Raw genomic sequence first — 16,787 nt, forward strand, 5'->3', positions numbered from 1 at the left:
CAGTATTAGCAATTTACATACCAAAAATTTTATTTGAGTTAGTCACAGAGTTTCGGTGGTTTTAACTTCTTTCTAATACTCAGGTATAAAGGCAACATTTAGAGATGTCTTCTGAATAAAATCTGGATAGTCTATGGCAAAAACATTTTCAATGGGCAATGAAACAAAAAAAGCAAATCTAAACTAAAAACAGGAAATGCTGGGAATACTTAGGGCAGGCTGCATCTGTGGAAACAGAAACAATAGGTTTCGGTCAAAGGCACTGTCAGAGCTGAAAAGAAACTTGTTAAGCTGCAGTAAGGTGGGGGCATAGATAGGTGTCTGATAGAATAAAATTCTGGGTTGATGTGGAGATAGGCTGTAAACAAGGTTATCTAGTCAGTGAGAATACAGACAAAAGAATGTATGAGCATGAAATGCAGAGCAGGAATTCATGCCCAGCCAGACAACTGATATGAGCAAGAGGTAGCTCAATGTTGTTCTTGGGTACCAAGCATTTTGCCAGTTCTTCATCTTGTTCCCTCTCTCACACCTCAGTCTGTGGCCTCCAATACAGGTACGACAAGGTCTAATGCAGGCTTGGGGAAACAACAATTCATCTTCCACCTGGGTACATTGCAGACTTCTGGACTCAGTAGTGAGCTCTCCAGCAATCTTGACTTCTGTCTCTATCATAGTAGTATTAGGTCAGATCAATTTTTGTTTTCTTCCATTCTTTCTAGAGTGGAGTATATGCTGAAGCATGCCTGCTAGGTGGGTCCTCCTGCTCTCTACCTCACATTCCTAGACTCTTTTGTCTATGTTCTCACTCTCTAACTGCCCCTATTCATTCATGACCAGTTAATCTTGCTTACAGCTCATCACTATCAGAGACATTCTCCATCTCCTTACATGCTTTTTTTGCCTTCTAATGATGTGCTCCTCTTCCCACATTATACCAGTCATTGATTGTTGCAGCTATTTCCTGTTTTTGTTATACAGATTGGCAGTTACTCCCTTGTGAGGACACTAAGGAATGAGTGTTACTGTCTGTTTTGATGGACAGTAGATTCATGTCAGGCCAATAATAAACCTAAAGCCAAGAAGCAAATTTATTACATAAAACAAGGAACTAGTACAATATTTGATGCATACATCAAATGACGAGTATGTGAATTTACTGAATCAGTATATGGTTTAATATCACTGTTTTCAACCAGCAGTACAGTGTAAGTAAAAAAATACACACGCACATATATGTACACATACATTTCATATATTATATTATAAAATTAAATTTTAAATGTGCAAAAAGAGAGCAAAATAGTGAGGTAGTTTTCATTGTCCATTCAGAATTCTGCTGGTGGATCATAAGGAGGAAACTAGTCAGCTGTTAACTTATTGGCAAATGGCCACGGTCCTTTACGGCAGCCACCAATTTGAATGGTTCCTCAAGTCAAGCTTCTAGACTTTGTAAATGGCAAGGTTCTGGTCTCCAGTCTGAAATACAAGACTCTGATCTTACTAGTAATTAAAAAAATACAATAACCCTGGCTATCTTCAGTTTACAATAATTCTGGCTACCAACAGGTATAGTAAAAAAAAATCATATCAGAATTACAATACTGGGAAGTGAAATGTTGCAAAATTCTTTCATGTTCAGATTCCAGACAAAATTAAATAAGTTATGACAACTAGTTTCACAAATATAAATTACTTCTGTTAAAACTTAATAATATACTGTATCAGAATGGGAATTTCAAAGAAATATAATTATTCTTATTCGCAGATGTATCAAATGACACTGTGGGAAAATACATTAAAACAAATGTGCATTGAATTATTATTTAAGGCAGTTATATGTTTTTTAGATGGCATCACTGAATTCAACATTATAACAGTGACATTAACTTGAATCTGACTTGACCTTCTGCATCATTATCAGTGCTTCAAATTCAAATGTGAATTTTATGAACTCAATGTTTATGAATATGAATGTACATATGGCCTACATAGATTAGATGTGGAGAGGATATTTCCAATAGAGGGGGAGGCTAGCATCAAAGGGCACAGCTTCAGAATACAAGGATGTCCCTTATTCTTGCTGTTGTTATTATTATTATTGAGGAGGAATTTCTTTAGTTAGAGGGAGGTGAATCTGTGAAATTCATTGCCACTAATGGTTGTGGAGGTCAAATCATTAAGGATATTTAAAATGGAGGTTGATAGGATCTGGATTAGTAACTACATCAAAAATTACAGAGAGAAGACAAGAGAATGGGGTTGAGGGAAAATAAATCTGCCATGATGGAATGAGAGGACTTGATGGGCTGAATGGCCTAATTCTGCTCCACTACTTTAGGCCTTTTGGGGATTTGGAGCTTAGTTTATAACTAAGTACAGGGAACAAAAGAGATTAAATCAGACCTGATAACCTGTGATCAGTAATATGTTAGCTTGGTTAAGCAGTTTGGCTAAACAGAATATTTCACCAATAGAAAAGTTACTATGCTAATATACCTGGACTTTTGGTTAGAAGGGTTTTGTTTTGTTCAGAGATGGCACAGATTCAATAGCTATATGCTTCCATCTCACCCTGTATCTGTTGAGGTGGTAGCATTAGAACAAGTAACTGGAGCTTAGTCAGAGGACTAGAGAATGCTGAGAATCCTGCTCATCAAACTCCAACTGGAGGTGCTCATGGATATGGGAAAGATCAGAACTGGCCATGATTCTGTTACTCCAGGCTTACAAAGGCAAGACCTAAATACCCAATTGTCAATTCTGACTCCTGAATCATGCTTAAATTTAAATGTGAATGAGTGTTTTCTGGGTCAGAGCCAAGAAAGAATGCACATGTCACTTTCACTTTGCAATCAAGTCTTTAGATTGCATTTCTGCTATGTAATCAATTGAATCACTTCTATAGCTCAAAACTACCCAAGAAAAAATTACACATTCACCATTTCTTCCTTACAACACTTGAGGCATATGATTCATAATTAATTTTCACTTCTCTGTATATAAATACAGAGCCAGTGGGTCTCTTGCCCAATTTCAGATTTCAGTGAAGAATAAAAAAGGTGACACCAAACCTTTTACAGTTCTTTTTCCTGATTGGTTGAAGAATCAGTAGCACAAGTTAGTCTTGAGAGGAAAAAAAACACTTTGGTATATTACTTTATGAAAACAAAAAATATTGTTTTAAAGAAACATATGTTATGATTTTAAAATACACTTTAAATAACTATTCACGTGAATCTCACAGTAATGCTAGTAGTATTATTCAGTGGTTCAGATTTGAAGTCGTGACAAGATTGTGACCTGTGTCTGTATTTCCTATTGTGTATACAACTGATCTGTTCTACTATCAAGTAAACAAACATGCAGAAATAATCAAAAATACAGTGCTAAATCTAGAGGGTAGGGAGGGGTTTATGTAATCATAAAATAATCTAACCAAAATCTCATATTTAAGGCACATACAGTTTCCATGACAGATTAAAATAAACAACTCATTAGTTTTCCTTTATAATTTTATTTAATCAAAGTTAAGACAGTGAATAAACTAACATAAATACAGCACAATTACCATCCTTGTTTCATGTATGCTCAGAGTTAAGCATCACTGGCATTTTTCTGATTATACTTGTAGTCAGCACTGAAGTGTGTATGAAGTCTTTTCAATCAGGATACATACTGTAAAATCAAACCACATACATTTGCTTGAAGTACATAAATAATGAAATGGAGCAGCAAACAAGCTAGGATGCCAATGCATGAGGGCCTTCTCATAAACAGAACAAAGCAGAGATTAGCATACATTCAGTTACTGGTAGGCCCATTTGTGCCCTGCTATGTTAGAAAATCGTGCTGTAGAGAAAGGCCACGTACACAAAAGAAGAAATGCAAACCTGAACCATGCATGTGATATTGGAAAAGCACAGCCCTCCAATACTTCTACTTTGCTTTAAAAATAAGATCAACACTTAACTAAGATTAATATGGCTGTAAAATGGATGCTTCTAAATATGCAGTAATTTTCCAACCACAGAATATTCAAAGAAAAGTGAAAGAACTCTTCAGTCATTTCTCAGATTCTATTGTCCGTGCATGCATGATTTAAAGATCTATGCAAGTACAATGCTCCAAATTCCCAGAATGAACTACAAAGCTCAGCTTATCCTCTCCGCTGTTTAATTAGGTTCACGTGGTTTAAAAGAAAAAGAAATTTAATCTAAGTAGCAGTTCAAATTTTCTGGATCTTCTCTCCAACTACAACAGGATTTTCTTTCCTTATTTTTTCAGCAGCATCAGCTTTGTAATCATAAGGACAACTGTGTTTATCAGAATAACGATGTAATCCACAGAATAAATTTCCACATCTGCAATCAAATCCTGGAAACAGAAATACAAAGAAAGTAAGTATTTCCAACACCAGACACAGATAGAAATCACTCTACTCTAACTCACTAACTGTTTTAATATCCCAGTTCTGATGCATCTGCACTTTGCCTCTTACCACATCTACATTCTTACTCAAAAGCATTAAAAAATTACAAACTAATTAGAAAATGCCCTCATGTTTTGAGTTATCCCAAATACTCCACAAGATCTGAAAGACTTTAAAGATTAGCTCTATTTGTCAAATGTACATTGAAACATACACTGAAATGCATTGTTTTGAGTCAAGAGCCAACACAGTCCGAGGTGCGCTGGGGGCAGCCTGCAAGTGTCACCATGCTTCCAGTGCCAACATTGCATGGTCACAACTTACTAACCCTAGCTCGTACGTTTTTGGAATGTAGGAGGAAACCCATGTGATGGATAAGGAAAATGTACAAAATCCTTACAGAGCACTGGGTGTTGAACCCCAATCTTCCAGGCTCTGGTGCTGTAAAGCCACTGCAGTAACCTCTACACTACCATACTGCTTCTTCTGCCGGAAGCTATTAGCACCTGTGATACCAAAGTTGTCCAATGAAATCATACGAAAAGGCAATGTTGGTCTAACTCAGCAGATCAGGCAGCATCTATAGAAGTAAAAGGACTTTCAATATTTTGGGACAAGACTTTTAATTTAACCAGATGAAGGGTCTCAACCCAAAACATTGACTGCCCACTTGCCTCTACAGATGCTGCATGATGTGCTGAATTCCTCCAGGAGTTTTTCCCCTCTTGTGTGGGTTTCAAGGCGATTACTGAAGCCAATGTGGGATGAGCAGGAGCCACTATTGTGAACTAGCATTTTGGGAGGTGAAGGGTTCCCTCTGTTGTTTTGATGAGATTCCAGATGATGTTGTAGGGATGTGAAAATTCTCAACATCATTTGGAAGGCTCCTTCTCCATTTCGAGAGGACTTGGGTCGGGGTGCACTTATGTCAGTGAGCATGTTACATCACCTAAAGCAAGCTTTGTTAATAACCTCTGTCCACCTGGTAATCCTCTCTTCCTCCTGTCACAACAAGAGTCACCATTTCAGAAGTTGACTGCGAGGCCTAAATACAAGTAGTTTGCCAGCTAAGGGCAGTTAGAGTTGCAATGCTGCAAACATTGACCTGGAAAGACGCTGACACCGGTTAACATCCAGCAAGCTGGTTTGAATGATTTTCTAAAAACTGTTTCCAGTGCTCCAAGATGCCCCCAAGTTTCAAATGCATACGGGAGGTCAGTGGTACTATTACCTAGACCATCAGCTTTGTGCTAGAACTGAGGTTTTGATCTTCAAACTCTTTCTCAGATCGCTAAAAGCTGAGCTGGCACACTGAAGTCAGTGGGGAATTTCATCATTAATATCTACTTCTGTTCAGAAATAGCTCCCAAGATAATGGGGAAAAAATGTTCTACAGTGTATTCATTGTCAGATTACTATGGATGTTGGTGTTGTCCAGCAGGGGCTTGTCAATAGAGAACCTTTGTATGTGGATGCTGACTCTAATGACATCCCCCTTACTGATGACCATGACTGGAGCTCTGCATCAGCAGCAAATTGCAGCTGAGTGACCAGAGCTGGAGTGACCTTAGTTCTGAAGTGGAGATGTAAAGTAAATTATCAAAGTACATACATGAAACCACAAACAACCCTGAAATCCATTTTCTTGTGGATATTTACAATAAATACATGAAACACAATAGAATCAATGAAAGAACCACCCTCTACACGACAAACAATATGCATTTTAGATTAAGCAACTTCCATTTGCCCTATAGCTGAGCTTCAATCAAGTAGGCAGCTTGTTGGAGGTGGGGTGTAGATATTGTGGCAAGGAAGATTAAGGGTTGGAATCATGACAGATTTTCCTGTCACCCATCTGTACAGGGATTAAGTCAGCAGTTGATCAGTTAGTTATAAGGATAGCTACTTTGCCATCACATAGCAGAGAATGGAGATTAATTTCTCCAGCCAAATTTGAAGATACTCTAGTTTCTGACAAGAGAATCTCCAGACAGAACCAAAGGTTCTGTATATAGAGAAGGAACCTTGATATACCCAAACAATGATTACTATAATAATGGAAATAACCAGAACAAATTTAAGGTGACTGTTTCACACAGACCATTCTCTGTAAAGAACATACCTCTGACATTTCCCCTATATTTTCTTCCAATCACCTTAAAGTATACCCTCCTCATATCAGACATTTCTACCCTGGGGAAAAAGTCTCTAGCTGTCCACTTGATCTATGCCTCTTATCTTTTACACCTCTATCAAGTTACATCTCATCCTTATTTACCCCATAGAGAAAAGCTTGCTTGCCCAACCTATCTACATAAGACATGTTCTCTAATCAAAGTACCATCCTGGCAAGTTTCCTCTGCACCCTCCCTACAGCTACCATATCCATCCCAAAACGAGCAGGACTAAGCATTAAATTCCGAGCGTGGTATAACCAGGGCTTTATAAGCAATATCCTTGTGGCTCCTAAACTTAATCCCCTGACTAATGAAGGTCAATACATCATATGACTTCTTAACAACCTAATCAACCTGCACAGCAACTTTGAGTGATCTATGGGTGTGGACCCCGAGATCCCTCTGATCCTCCACTGTTAGGAATTCTGCCACTAATCCTGTATTCTGCCTTCAGGTTTGACATTCCAAAGTGAACCACTTCACACTTTTCTAGGCTGAACTCCATCTGCTACTTCTCAGCCCAGCTCAGCATCCTATCAATGACCTGTTGTAACCCTCAACAACCTACTAAACTACCCACACCACCACCAGCCTTCGTGTCACCTGCAAACTTATTAACCCACCATTCTACTTCCTTAACCAAGAACATTTTTTTTCCAGCTTGTGAAGTAATATTCACCATTTTGGACTGTTTTTGTTATGAACTAAGTGACTGAAACAATGATAGGGTGGTGAAGGAGTGTATTAAAATTTCAATGTCCAAGATGGAAAAGCAGGAATCTATGAAATAACTAGCATATAAAAGGGCATCTGTTGTCAGAGCAAATGTTCACTGCAATACAAAACATCACATTTGTAACAGTAACACAAAAGAGGGTGCAGATGCTAGAAATTTGGAACACCACAGACAAAATGCTCATTCCTTACACCTTCCCTTTATTCCATGGTCTATCGCTTCTTACTTTTCCTAGCTTCTCACATCATTCCCTTTTTAACCCCGAACACTCAACTACCTTCCTCTGTCACCTGGATTCACCTAGCTTGTGTTGCTCCCCTTTTATTCAATAGGATTCAATAGGTACACTTAATGTCAGGGGAATGTATACAATATACATCCTGAAATGCTTTTTCTTCGCAAACATCCTTCTACCCTCTTACTTTCCAGTCCAGATGAAGGGTCTTAGCCAAAAATGTTAACCATTCACTTCCCTCCAGAGATGCTGCCTGACCTGCTGAGCTCCTCCAGCAATGTGTGTATTACACCACAGTTGTAAATCTGGCCTTTTTTATTTGTGTATTTTTTGGGATGCGAGCCATACTGGGAAAGTACATATTCAATGCCCATCCTTGAGAAGATAGTGATGAAGCATGTTTACAAAGCACACCATCTTTCAGCTTTTGGATCTAGTAATAATGAAGGTACACTGGAGCTACAGCAAGAGCTGGAGGAAATCAGTGCATCAGGTAGCATCTAGGGAGGGAAATGGACAATTGGCATTTCAGGTCGAGACCATTCATCTGTATTGGAAAGATAGAAGACAGATTCCTACTTTTTCTCCCCCCAGTACAGAGAGCTAATCATTCAACACATTTGCCTAGTGTGTATTCTTTCTGTGGATCATACTGACCTGTAAGTCCCACTTTCTTGCGGCAGGTAAAACAACGATTCTTCTTCTGTTTGGGTTTTTCAGGGGACTTGTCCTGTCCATCAGAAGAAGTCTGTGCAATTTCTTTTGATGTAGAGGCTGTAACAGATAAATAGAAATTCAATAAAGACAGAATTGCACATTAATCTCACAATGACATATCTACGGGAACGAGTGGCAAGAGACAGGGAAAGCAAGAACTGGTAAGCTTTATCACACAAAAGTACATGCCCCAAGGAGAAATTGTTTTACCTAGATCTGTGAATGACTCTTCTAATTTTCTCTTAGTCCTCCGTGAAACCTCTTCCAGCGGTATGTAGTCGTCTGCCTCACTCTCTGTGCTAGCATCATAGCTGTACCCTGTGTCTGTGTTCTTGGATGAACTGGAGTAATCTGAACTATCCATGGAAAAGTTTTCACCATTATTGTCCACTAATGATTTGTCACAACTGTCCAGCGTTGCTTTCTCTAACTGTTGCTTCCCACCCAAATCTGCCACAAGAATCAGACCATTTTCAATTTCAGGCACTTTTTTAAAAAAATGAAAATCAGTTCCACTATACTACTTTAATCTTTGCTACAACCATTTCCACAAATGAATTTCTTGTTATCTGCAAAATATTTATATATTTTATGTAAATAACTTAATTTTCAAAAGTTAAACTAAAATTTATTAACAATTTAAAAAAAAAACTTCATTCCCTCTGGAAGTACCATCACTCTAGTTTCAGTTACCAACAGAGATTTATGCTCAAATGGTTACTCTAACTATGTAAGCTAAAACTTGATAGATCCAGGCTACTTCTGGCTTACATACAGGGGACAGGTTTCCACAAGGATAAAGTAAACATGGATTATTTTCCCCTCTAACATTCAACATGGATTCAGGTCAAATACTGTGTTAGCTCAGCTGTTGCAACAGAGAAACGCAATGACGCAGAGAACGTTCTGAATTAGCTAAAGGGGTAAATAGTTACATTGTTCAATAATGAATCAAGGGGAAACGTGATTTAATTCACAAAGTTTGAAGGCTCCAAGTGTGGCCTGAGAAAAATAGCCAGTGAAGTTGCACTATAGGAATGTAAAATTCACTAAAACAAGCAGGTCTTTGAAGAGATTTTCTGATATGCTGAGTGTTCCCAACGATTCACCATCTGCTCCCCCCTCCTCCCCAATTTCTAATGAAAACTAGACAAAATATTTGGTTAGAATCAGGATCGGTTAATGATATGGGCAGTGAATTTTCAAAGGAATTTGAAAAGAGATTCCTTCAAGCATAAAGTTAACCCAACGAAGACACAAGAGAATGGAGATTTTGGAATCTGGAGAAACATACAAAAAATACTGGAGGAACTGAGTTGAGTTTAAGGATCTCAATTCAAAATGTTCACTGTCCACTTCCCTGTATCAATGATGCCTGACTACTGAGTTTCTTCAGCATTTAACATACAGGAGCAGGCAGGCCATTTGGCCCATCAACTCCACTCTCATTTTGTGCTCTATAAAGCTGAGCCAGCCATGTCAAACTGCTGTAAACAACCAGAGAGAGCAGGTCTGTGGGGCTAAAGAGCAGAGAGGAATGGGGAATTAAACCATTAGGGGAAGGGAGTGAGCTAGGTAGAGTTGAAAAGCAGGGTTGACATTAAAGAGAGGAAGAACGGGAGGCAAAGATGGAAGGAAAGTGGTGCAAACCATTAAGTTGAGATTTTGCCTGAATAGAAGTGACTGTACGGTGAGGCTTCACACGATACAACTGAGGAACTATTCTTGACAAAATTAAGGATATTATACAATTGTATTTACCCCTAATCTGCAAGTCTCAGGTTATATCAACTCTTATTTTTTTCATAGGACGGCTTGCTCTAACAAGCATCCTTGTGCATTCAAACTCATTTCAAAATATGCCTTTTGTTTTCAAAGGGTCTTTAAATGATACTTGGAAATAAAATTACCCTGTAATTCTTTTTTGGATATTTCTTGTTTATCTTCTGTACGTTCTCCATCGCTTTGGGGATTTGTTACAGATTCTTCAGATACTAGCAGCAACTGATTGGACACTGATCTGTAAAAGAAAACAGCAAGTTTGAACAAATAATAAATTTAATACAGTAGCTATACAGCATAACTAAATAGAATTTAATTCATAATTGGAAATAGAAGAACACCTTCCAATCCTTTAGGAGTAGGAAACCATTAGGCCAGGGGTTCCCAAACTGGGATCCATGGGACCCTTTGCTTAATGGTATTGGTTCATGGCATAAAAAAAGGCTGGGAACCTCTGCATTAGGCTCTTTTTCTCTGTGCTAGATTTCATTTCCTCAACTATTTTAAACGAGCTCTTATTCTGCTTTCTCTTCGTAAATGCAATACTTAATTTCTTCACCACCTATTGAATGAATTATGAATTTGAATACCATCTTGAATTTATCATTAAGTCAGTGCAGTGCATGGGAAAATGTGGCAGAATTTTTCAATATTCACACTGCTCAATAAATTTCCAGGCCCAGCCCACTTGGGAAAGTTGCTGAGATGCCTATTTTATCATACATCCTTCCCTAGGGCAACACTATTTCTGCGACAAACAAAGACTTTTTCTCTGACAACCCTAGCCTCAGATTCTACATCAATAGAATGCCTCCAGAGAGTTATCTGAATAAATAATTTGCAATCTCTGTCAGATGTATTGTATGTTTAGTGTAAATGGCTTGCAACAAAGGGAATCTATCATGGTGTTCTAATCTCCCATTTACTTTCCTTGACCTTAAGACCACAGCTCATTTAATCACCCTAAGTAATTGCCATTTATCAACACCCACAAAATGCTGGTGGAACACAGCAGGCCAGGCAGCATCTATAGGGAGAAGCACTGTCCTGACGAAGGGTCTCGGCCCGAAACGTCGACAGCGCTTCTCCCTATAGATACTACCTGGCCTGCTGTGTTCCACCAGCATTTTGTGTGTGTTGTGGTTTGAATTTCCAGCATCTGCAGATTTTCTCGTGTTTGCCATTTATCAAGTTCTTTTATTTTGACTTTTGAATCTTTCCTCAGTCATTCTTTAGATTTATAAGGCCCCACAGGCTTCCTTTAGCAAACCAAAGACTCTACAATTTAAGAGTAACAGGCTTTGTATCAAATTGTGACTCCAGATGCTGGAATCTGGAACAACACACAAAGGAGCTGGAGGAACTTCAGCAGGTTATGTAGCATTTATGGAGGGAAAAAAGACCATAACAAATGAGACTGTGATGTGAAACTGTCCTTTTCCCTCTACAGATGCTGCCTGATCCATTAAGTTTCTCCAGCACTTCTGCCTGTTCAATAAAAACAGGTTACATTTGTACTGTTAGCTACCATTGTTCTTTCTTCACAACTTCAATACTGAGTTACATCCTGACTCATATTTAGATTTCATTCTCCAAACCACTTTCCATTTACTTCTCAAGAAGTTGCTGTGAAGTTCTGAATTGTTATTTGTCAGTTTCTGGACTTCCAAAAGCACCGATTGTGATCTATTGCAAATAAGTTTGTATTTACAAAGCCTTCATATTGTAGTAGATCTTACTGAAGTCATTGGTTCAAGCTAGGAACAACTTGAATTTTGCATTCGATATTATTTCTTCCATCTGTTGAAAATATCCTGCATGAAAAACATTGCTGCAATCCATTTCAGTCTGCACTTTGTGTCTATTAAATTGTGTTCCTATTTTGAGACCAGCATTGTTCTGAGGCATTCCCCCCCCCCCACTTCAAATTGCAATTATTCTATTTTCCTTCTTACAGTCTTCCTACTGCCATTTGGACTGTATTACAAACACACATACAGTACATATACAGTGGATTCAGTTAATTGGGGCACATTGGGACCAATACATTTTGGCTCATTTAACCAGCTGCCCCAATTAGCCAAAGTTTCATAGAAATTATTTAAAAAAGGTATAAAAACAGCAAACTGAGTCACAAATTGTATCTAAAATACAGAACAAATTAAAACACTACCAATAGTATTCCAATGTACACAATAAACAAAATCAGCACAAACACCTAGTGCAGATAATGGGCCGCCTTCATACAAAGCTAGCAATGATTGCATCCTCCAAGTCACCATTTTCATTGTAATATTCAAGATGATTGTTGATACCTTCAAATTCTTCATAATTCCTAACTTGAAGTAGTGAAATCATTTCATTTTCACTCCCAGGTGTTTCTGGCATTGCCACACCTAAATGCTTGAAACCATAGTGAGCAAAACAGTTCAAATTGTCTTACTGTTTATTTCTCGTCAGCTATCAAGTGACAAAAATCACTACTTTTTGAACACAAGCACACACAACTGGCCATATTTGAAAAGTGTTTGCTCTAAGCATGGTGTAGTATCTAATAGCCACATTACAGCACACAAATGAAGCTAGTAAAAATGTGTTTGGCAACATTCTCCTGTCCCAATTAAGCACCATAGTGTCCCAAATAAACAAAGGGAATCCCAGCAGTGGTCTCAATTAGCTTTTGTTCTGCAAGAGTTGTCTCATAAGCAGCTGCCCCAATGGCACAATTAACTGGAATCCATTGCACACAAATACACACAGGGTTAGGGGATGGAGCTGAGGGACCAGAGAGGATAAGTGTGTGTGCTGGGTTAGGTTAGGGGATGGAAGTGAGGGGCCCAGCAGAGAGGAGGGAATAGAGGAAAGAGGGATCTAGAGGGTTGGGGATAGGTCATCTCAAAAAACATACCTCAGATCTCAGTGCAGTCCATTGTGAAAAATTGGAAAAGAATATGAAACCACAGCCACGCTACCTAGGTCAGGCAGCCACTCTAAAAATAATCACCAGAAAAGAATGGCTTTTGTAAGAGGCTACTGTGATTGCAACAGTCACTCTGAGTGAGCTGCAGAACTCAGTGGCTGTAACTGAAGATGAAGTTCACGGCTCCAGAATCTCTAAGCCCTTGCACAAAAATGGCATTTATGGAAGAATGGCAAGGAAAAAGCCCTGGCTTTAAAAAAAAGCATATCCTTGCCCATAAAGACTTTGCAAAACTTCATTTAGAAGATACTGTAAAGATGTGGAACAAGGTCTTGTGGTTGGATGAGACTAAAGTGGAACTTCTTGGCTTCAACATTATGTATGGCGCAAATCTAACATGGCACATCAGCCAGATAACATCATCCCTACTGTAAAGTATGGTGGATGTAGCATCATGCAGTGGGGATGGTTTTCAGCAGCAGGGGCTAGAAATATGGTCTGGATTGATGGGAAGATGAATACTGCTAAATACAGAGAGATCCTGGATAAAAGCCTGCTTGCCTCTGTTAGAAAGCTCAAATAGTTCATCCTTCAGAAGGACAATGACCCAAAACACACTGCTGGAGTGACAATGGAGTGGCTAAAAATGAAAAAAATTGATGTCCTTGTGGCCCAGTCAGAGCCCAGACATTAACCCAATCAAACATCTCTGGCAAGACCTCCAGACTGCTGTGCACTGCCACTCCCTAATAACCTGGCACAGCTTGAGCAATTTTGCAAGGAGGAATGGCAAATCTTGCTCCATCACATTGTGCAAACAAGAGACTTAATCAGAAAGATTACTGGCTGTAATAGCTGGAGAGGTGATTCAACTAAGTACTGAGCAAAAGGGGATGAATAGCCTACAACTGCTGCAATGTTTTAGTTTTTGGTTTTTCCTGGTATACTATTCCTCCCTCCCTCCAGCATTTTGTGAGACTGATGCCAAACGGTTTCTAACTACTCAATCACACAAACTTGTGTGGCCTTTAGACAGTACACCAAACAAATTTTAAATAGGTGATTTTTGTCACTGATAATTGGTGAGAAATAAGTAGCATGACAATTTAGAATTGTTTGCTCACTGCGGTTTCAAGCATTCAGGATTGGAAATGCCAGAAGTAACCAGAACTGAAACTGAATTTCAATACTTCAACAAGTTAGGAACTATAAATAATTAAGGTATTGACAATAATCTTGAAAGCATTATATGAGGCAGTCCATTATCTGCTCTAGGCATTTGTGGTAATTTAATTTACAGTCAAAAGAACACAGCTGTGTGTTGGTTGTCCGTCATATCTGACGATGACAGTAAAATGTGTGCTGGAGAGTTTTAAAGTGGAAAAGCTGTTGCCATGGGACAGTTCCAAAGTCTCAACGTTGGAAGTCTGGGTCCAGTGGTACAAGTAGTTGTCACAAATGAGGGTCTACCTTGGTTGCACTGGATACCCGTAACTTCACTGCCTTATCGTGCCCTTCATTCTCTACGAACCATTTCAAAACCATCTGTGTAGTCGTTGGATCTCACCGTCGTGCCACTCAGTCCGCCAGAGCTGATTCACACACTAGGACAGGCACGTCCCAATTTCACTGGGGTACAAAGCCAGCTGGCTACTCTCACTTGGTTTTGCCTGTCTGTCAAAATAATGTACCAGGCCACTGTCACATGCAATCAGCTATTTGGAGCCAGAAGCGAAAGCTGAGTGTCTACTGGGTACCAAAGGTGAGTGAGCTGCTCCAGAATGGTCATCACAAGCCCCTTCACTAGAGGTGCTAGACTCCCTGGATACCACATACTCGACAGCATACGTCACATGAATTCCTTTGTAGACAACCATGGCAATCTAATGCAGTTTTACAGCAACGTAGTAGCATTGGCAATGTTCTAATTTGTTCTGTATTTTATTGAAATATATAGTTTGTTACTCAGCTTGTCATTTTAAAAAAAATTTTAAAGTATCTTTTTAATTAGGTTCATGAAACTGGCTAAATGGGACAGCCACTTAATGCACCAAAATGTACTAGTCTTGATGTACATGATGTACTATACATGATTCTTTGTTCAGCATTACCCCTTCTCAAGTCAGTTTCTTATATACAATTTCTTCCTCACCACATTCTTACTTGAAACCTCTTGTTTACAACCTCAGAGATTTCTGGCCATTGTTGCCTTATATGATTTAAATCTTGCCTCAGGGCCCTAATTAATCTGCATTGATGAAATCTACATTTTAGGGTCTTGTTCCACAAAGAAAATAAACAATGGACACCTCACTTCAATATGTGTGTGAAAATATTTTATGGTTTTCTCTCTAATGTTCACAAGAACAGCCAAAAGTATCATTTTGAATCAGAGGTAATCTTGGCCTCAATATTGCACCAATTCTCCAGGCAAATTCCCCTCTATTTGGCAAAATAGGCTCAGTGGTCAAACAAAATTCACTGTAATGGGTCAGGAGGGTAAAAAATCAAGATGAATAAAGGAACAAACTTATAACATCAATATTCAAAAATTTACTTGATATTTGGGGAGGATTCAGTGGGCTTTAGGACTTGTCAAATAGCACTTGTAAATGCTGCTCAATATTTTTAAAAGGAACCAAACAGCTTGGAAAATTCCATTTCAACTTGGAATTCATACTGTATTTCCCTTCTCCTCGTCTTCAAAAATCCCTGATTTCTTGGTCTGAGCAAATTTAAATAAAAGAATCATTATTTTCAAATCAAAATTCACAAAAATAATAGATCACAGTTCTTTACTCTGAGTTCTTGTGTTTCCAGAAATTTCCCTGAAGTAATTTTCATTAATGTCTCCTTATTACACGGTAAGGGCATATTAGAAACAAAAACAATTCAATCAGACACATCAATTCCATACCCAAAATATTCCTAAACCTTAAGTATCTTTATAGCTGCTTAAGTTAGGAAAATAATTATTTCTAGTTTTGCGGAATAAAATATTGGCCTTTATTCAGAGTTTGAATTCTAATGCCATTTCATACAGGTTACATCTTCAATTTAGTGGATGTTGGGAATGCAAGAGGATTGGTAGAAGCTACTGCATACTTTAATCACTTAGCGTTTTCAAGAGAAAAGCAAAAGTTTCCTTAATCAGAGATGTTGGAATTTTTCATTTTAGAATTAAATATAATCAAAGGAGATAACAGATATATTTCTTAATGCTAAGTAGATCAAGAGACATGAGGAGAAAGCATAGGGTACTGGAATGGATGTTCACATTGATGACCACGTTAAATGAAAATGCTAGGTCTAAAGAACTGAAGGGCCTACTCCCACTTTGATTTTCTCTGTTTCTTTGATTATAAGCCAAGATTGCATTAACATTGGAATAATTTTTTTTCACCATGCAGGGCTGTTGTGAGGAAACACAAGTAAAAGATTAATGCCAATTTGACCCAAAAAATGTGACACTACTGCAAATATTGTCACAAAATGTTACATTAGTCTCACTAGCACAGTTCTGTTGAAAGCTAACAAATAACTAGCAACAAAATCAAAAAGAGCTGGAAATACCGAGGGTCAAGCAGCATTTGCAGAGAGAAGCAGAATTAATGCGTCAGATCAACAACCCTTAATTTTTTGGTCTGATTGATCTCTAACTCAGCACGTCTCTTCACAGGTGCTTCCTGACCTGCTTAGGATCTTCACAAGTTTGTTTTCATTTCAGATTTCTAACACTGGCAGCTTTTGTGCTTTGTTTCAAATATTTACTGAAGTTCTGTTAG

General features: G+C 38.4%; 1 protein-coding gene across 3 annotated transcripts in view; it reads right to left on the reverse strand.

Annotated features, from left to right (window-relative positions):
* Window positions 1-3,501: 3,501 nt before the first annotated feature.
* Window positions 3,502-16,787, reverse strand: part of zfand6 (zinc finger, AN1-type domain 6) — a 64,212-nt gene continuing 50,926 nt past the window's right edge. For all 3 annotated transcript variants that reach the window (XM_059952597.1, XM_059952596.1, XM_059952598.1), the window contains 3 exons: window positions 10,211-10,320; window positions 8,241-8,357; window positions 3,502-4,377 (listed from right to left, as the gene is read on the reverse strand). In XM_059952597.1, the coding sequence (XP_059808580.1) occupies window positions 4,229-4,377; window positions 8,241-8,357; window positions 10,211-10,320 (376 nt within the window). In that variant the 3' untranslated portion in view covers window positions 3,502-4,228. The remainder of the gene's footprint in view (window positions 4,378-8,240; window positions 8,358-10,210; window positions 10,321-16,787) is intronic.

The sequence above is a fragment of the Hypanus sabinus genome, chromosome 28 (genome assembly GCF_030144855.1).
Source record: "Hypanus sabinus isolate sHypSab1 chromosome 28, sHypSab1.hap1, whole genome shotgun sequence".
Classification (NCBI taxonomy): Eukaryota; Metazoa; Chordata; class Chondrichthyes; order Myliobatiformes; family Dasyatidae; genus Hypanus; species Hypanus sabinus.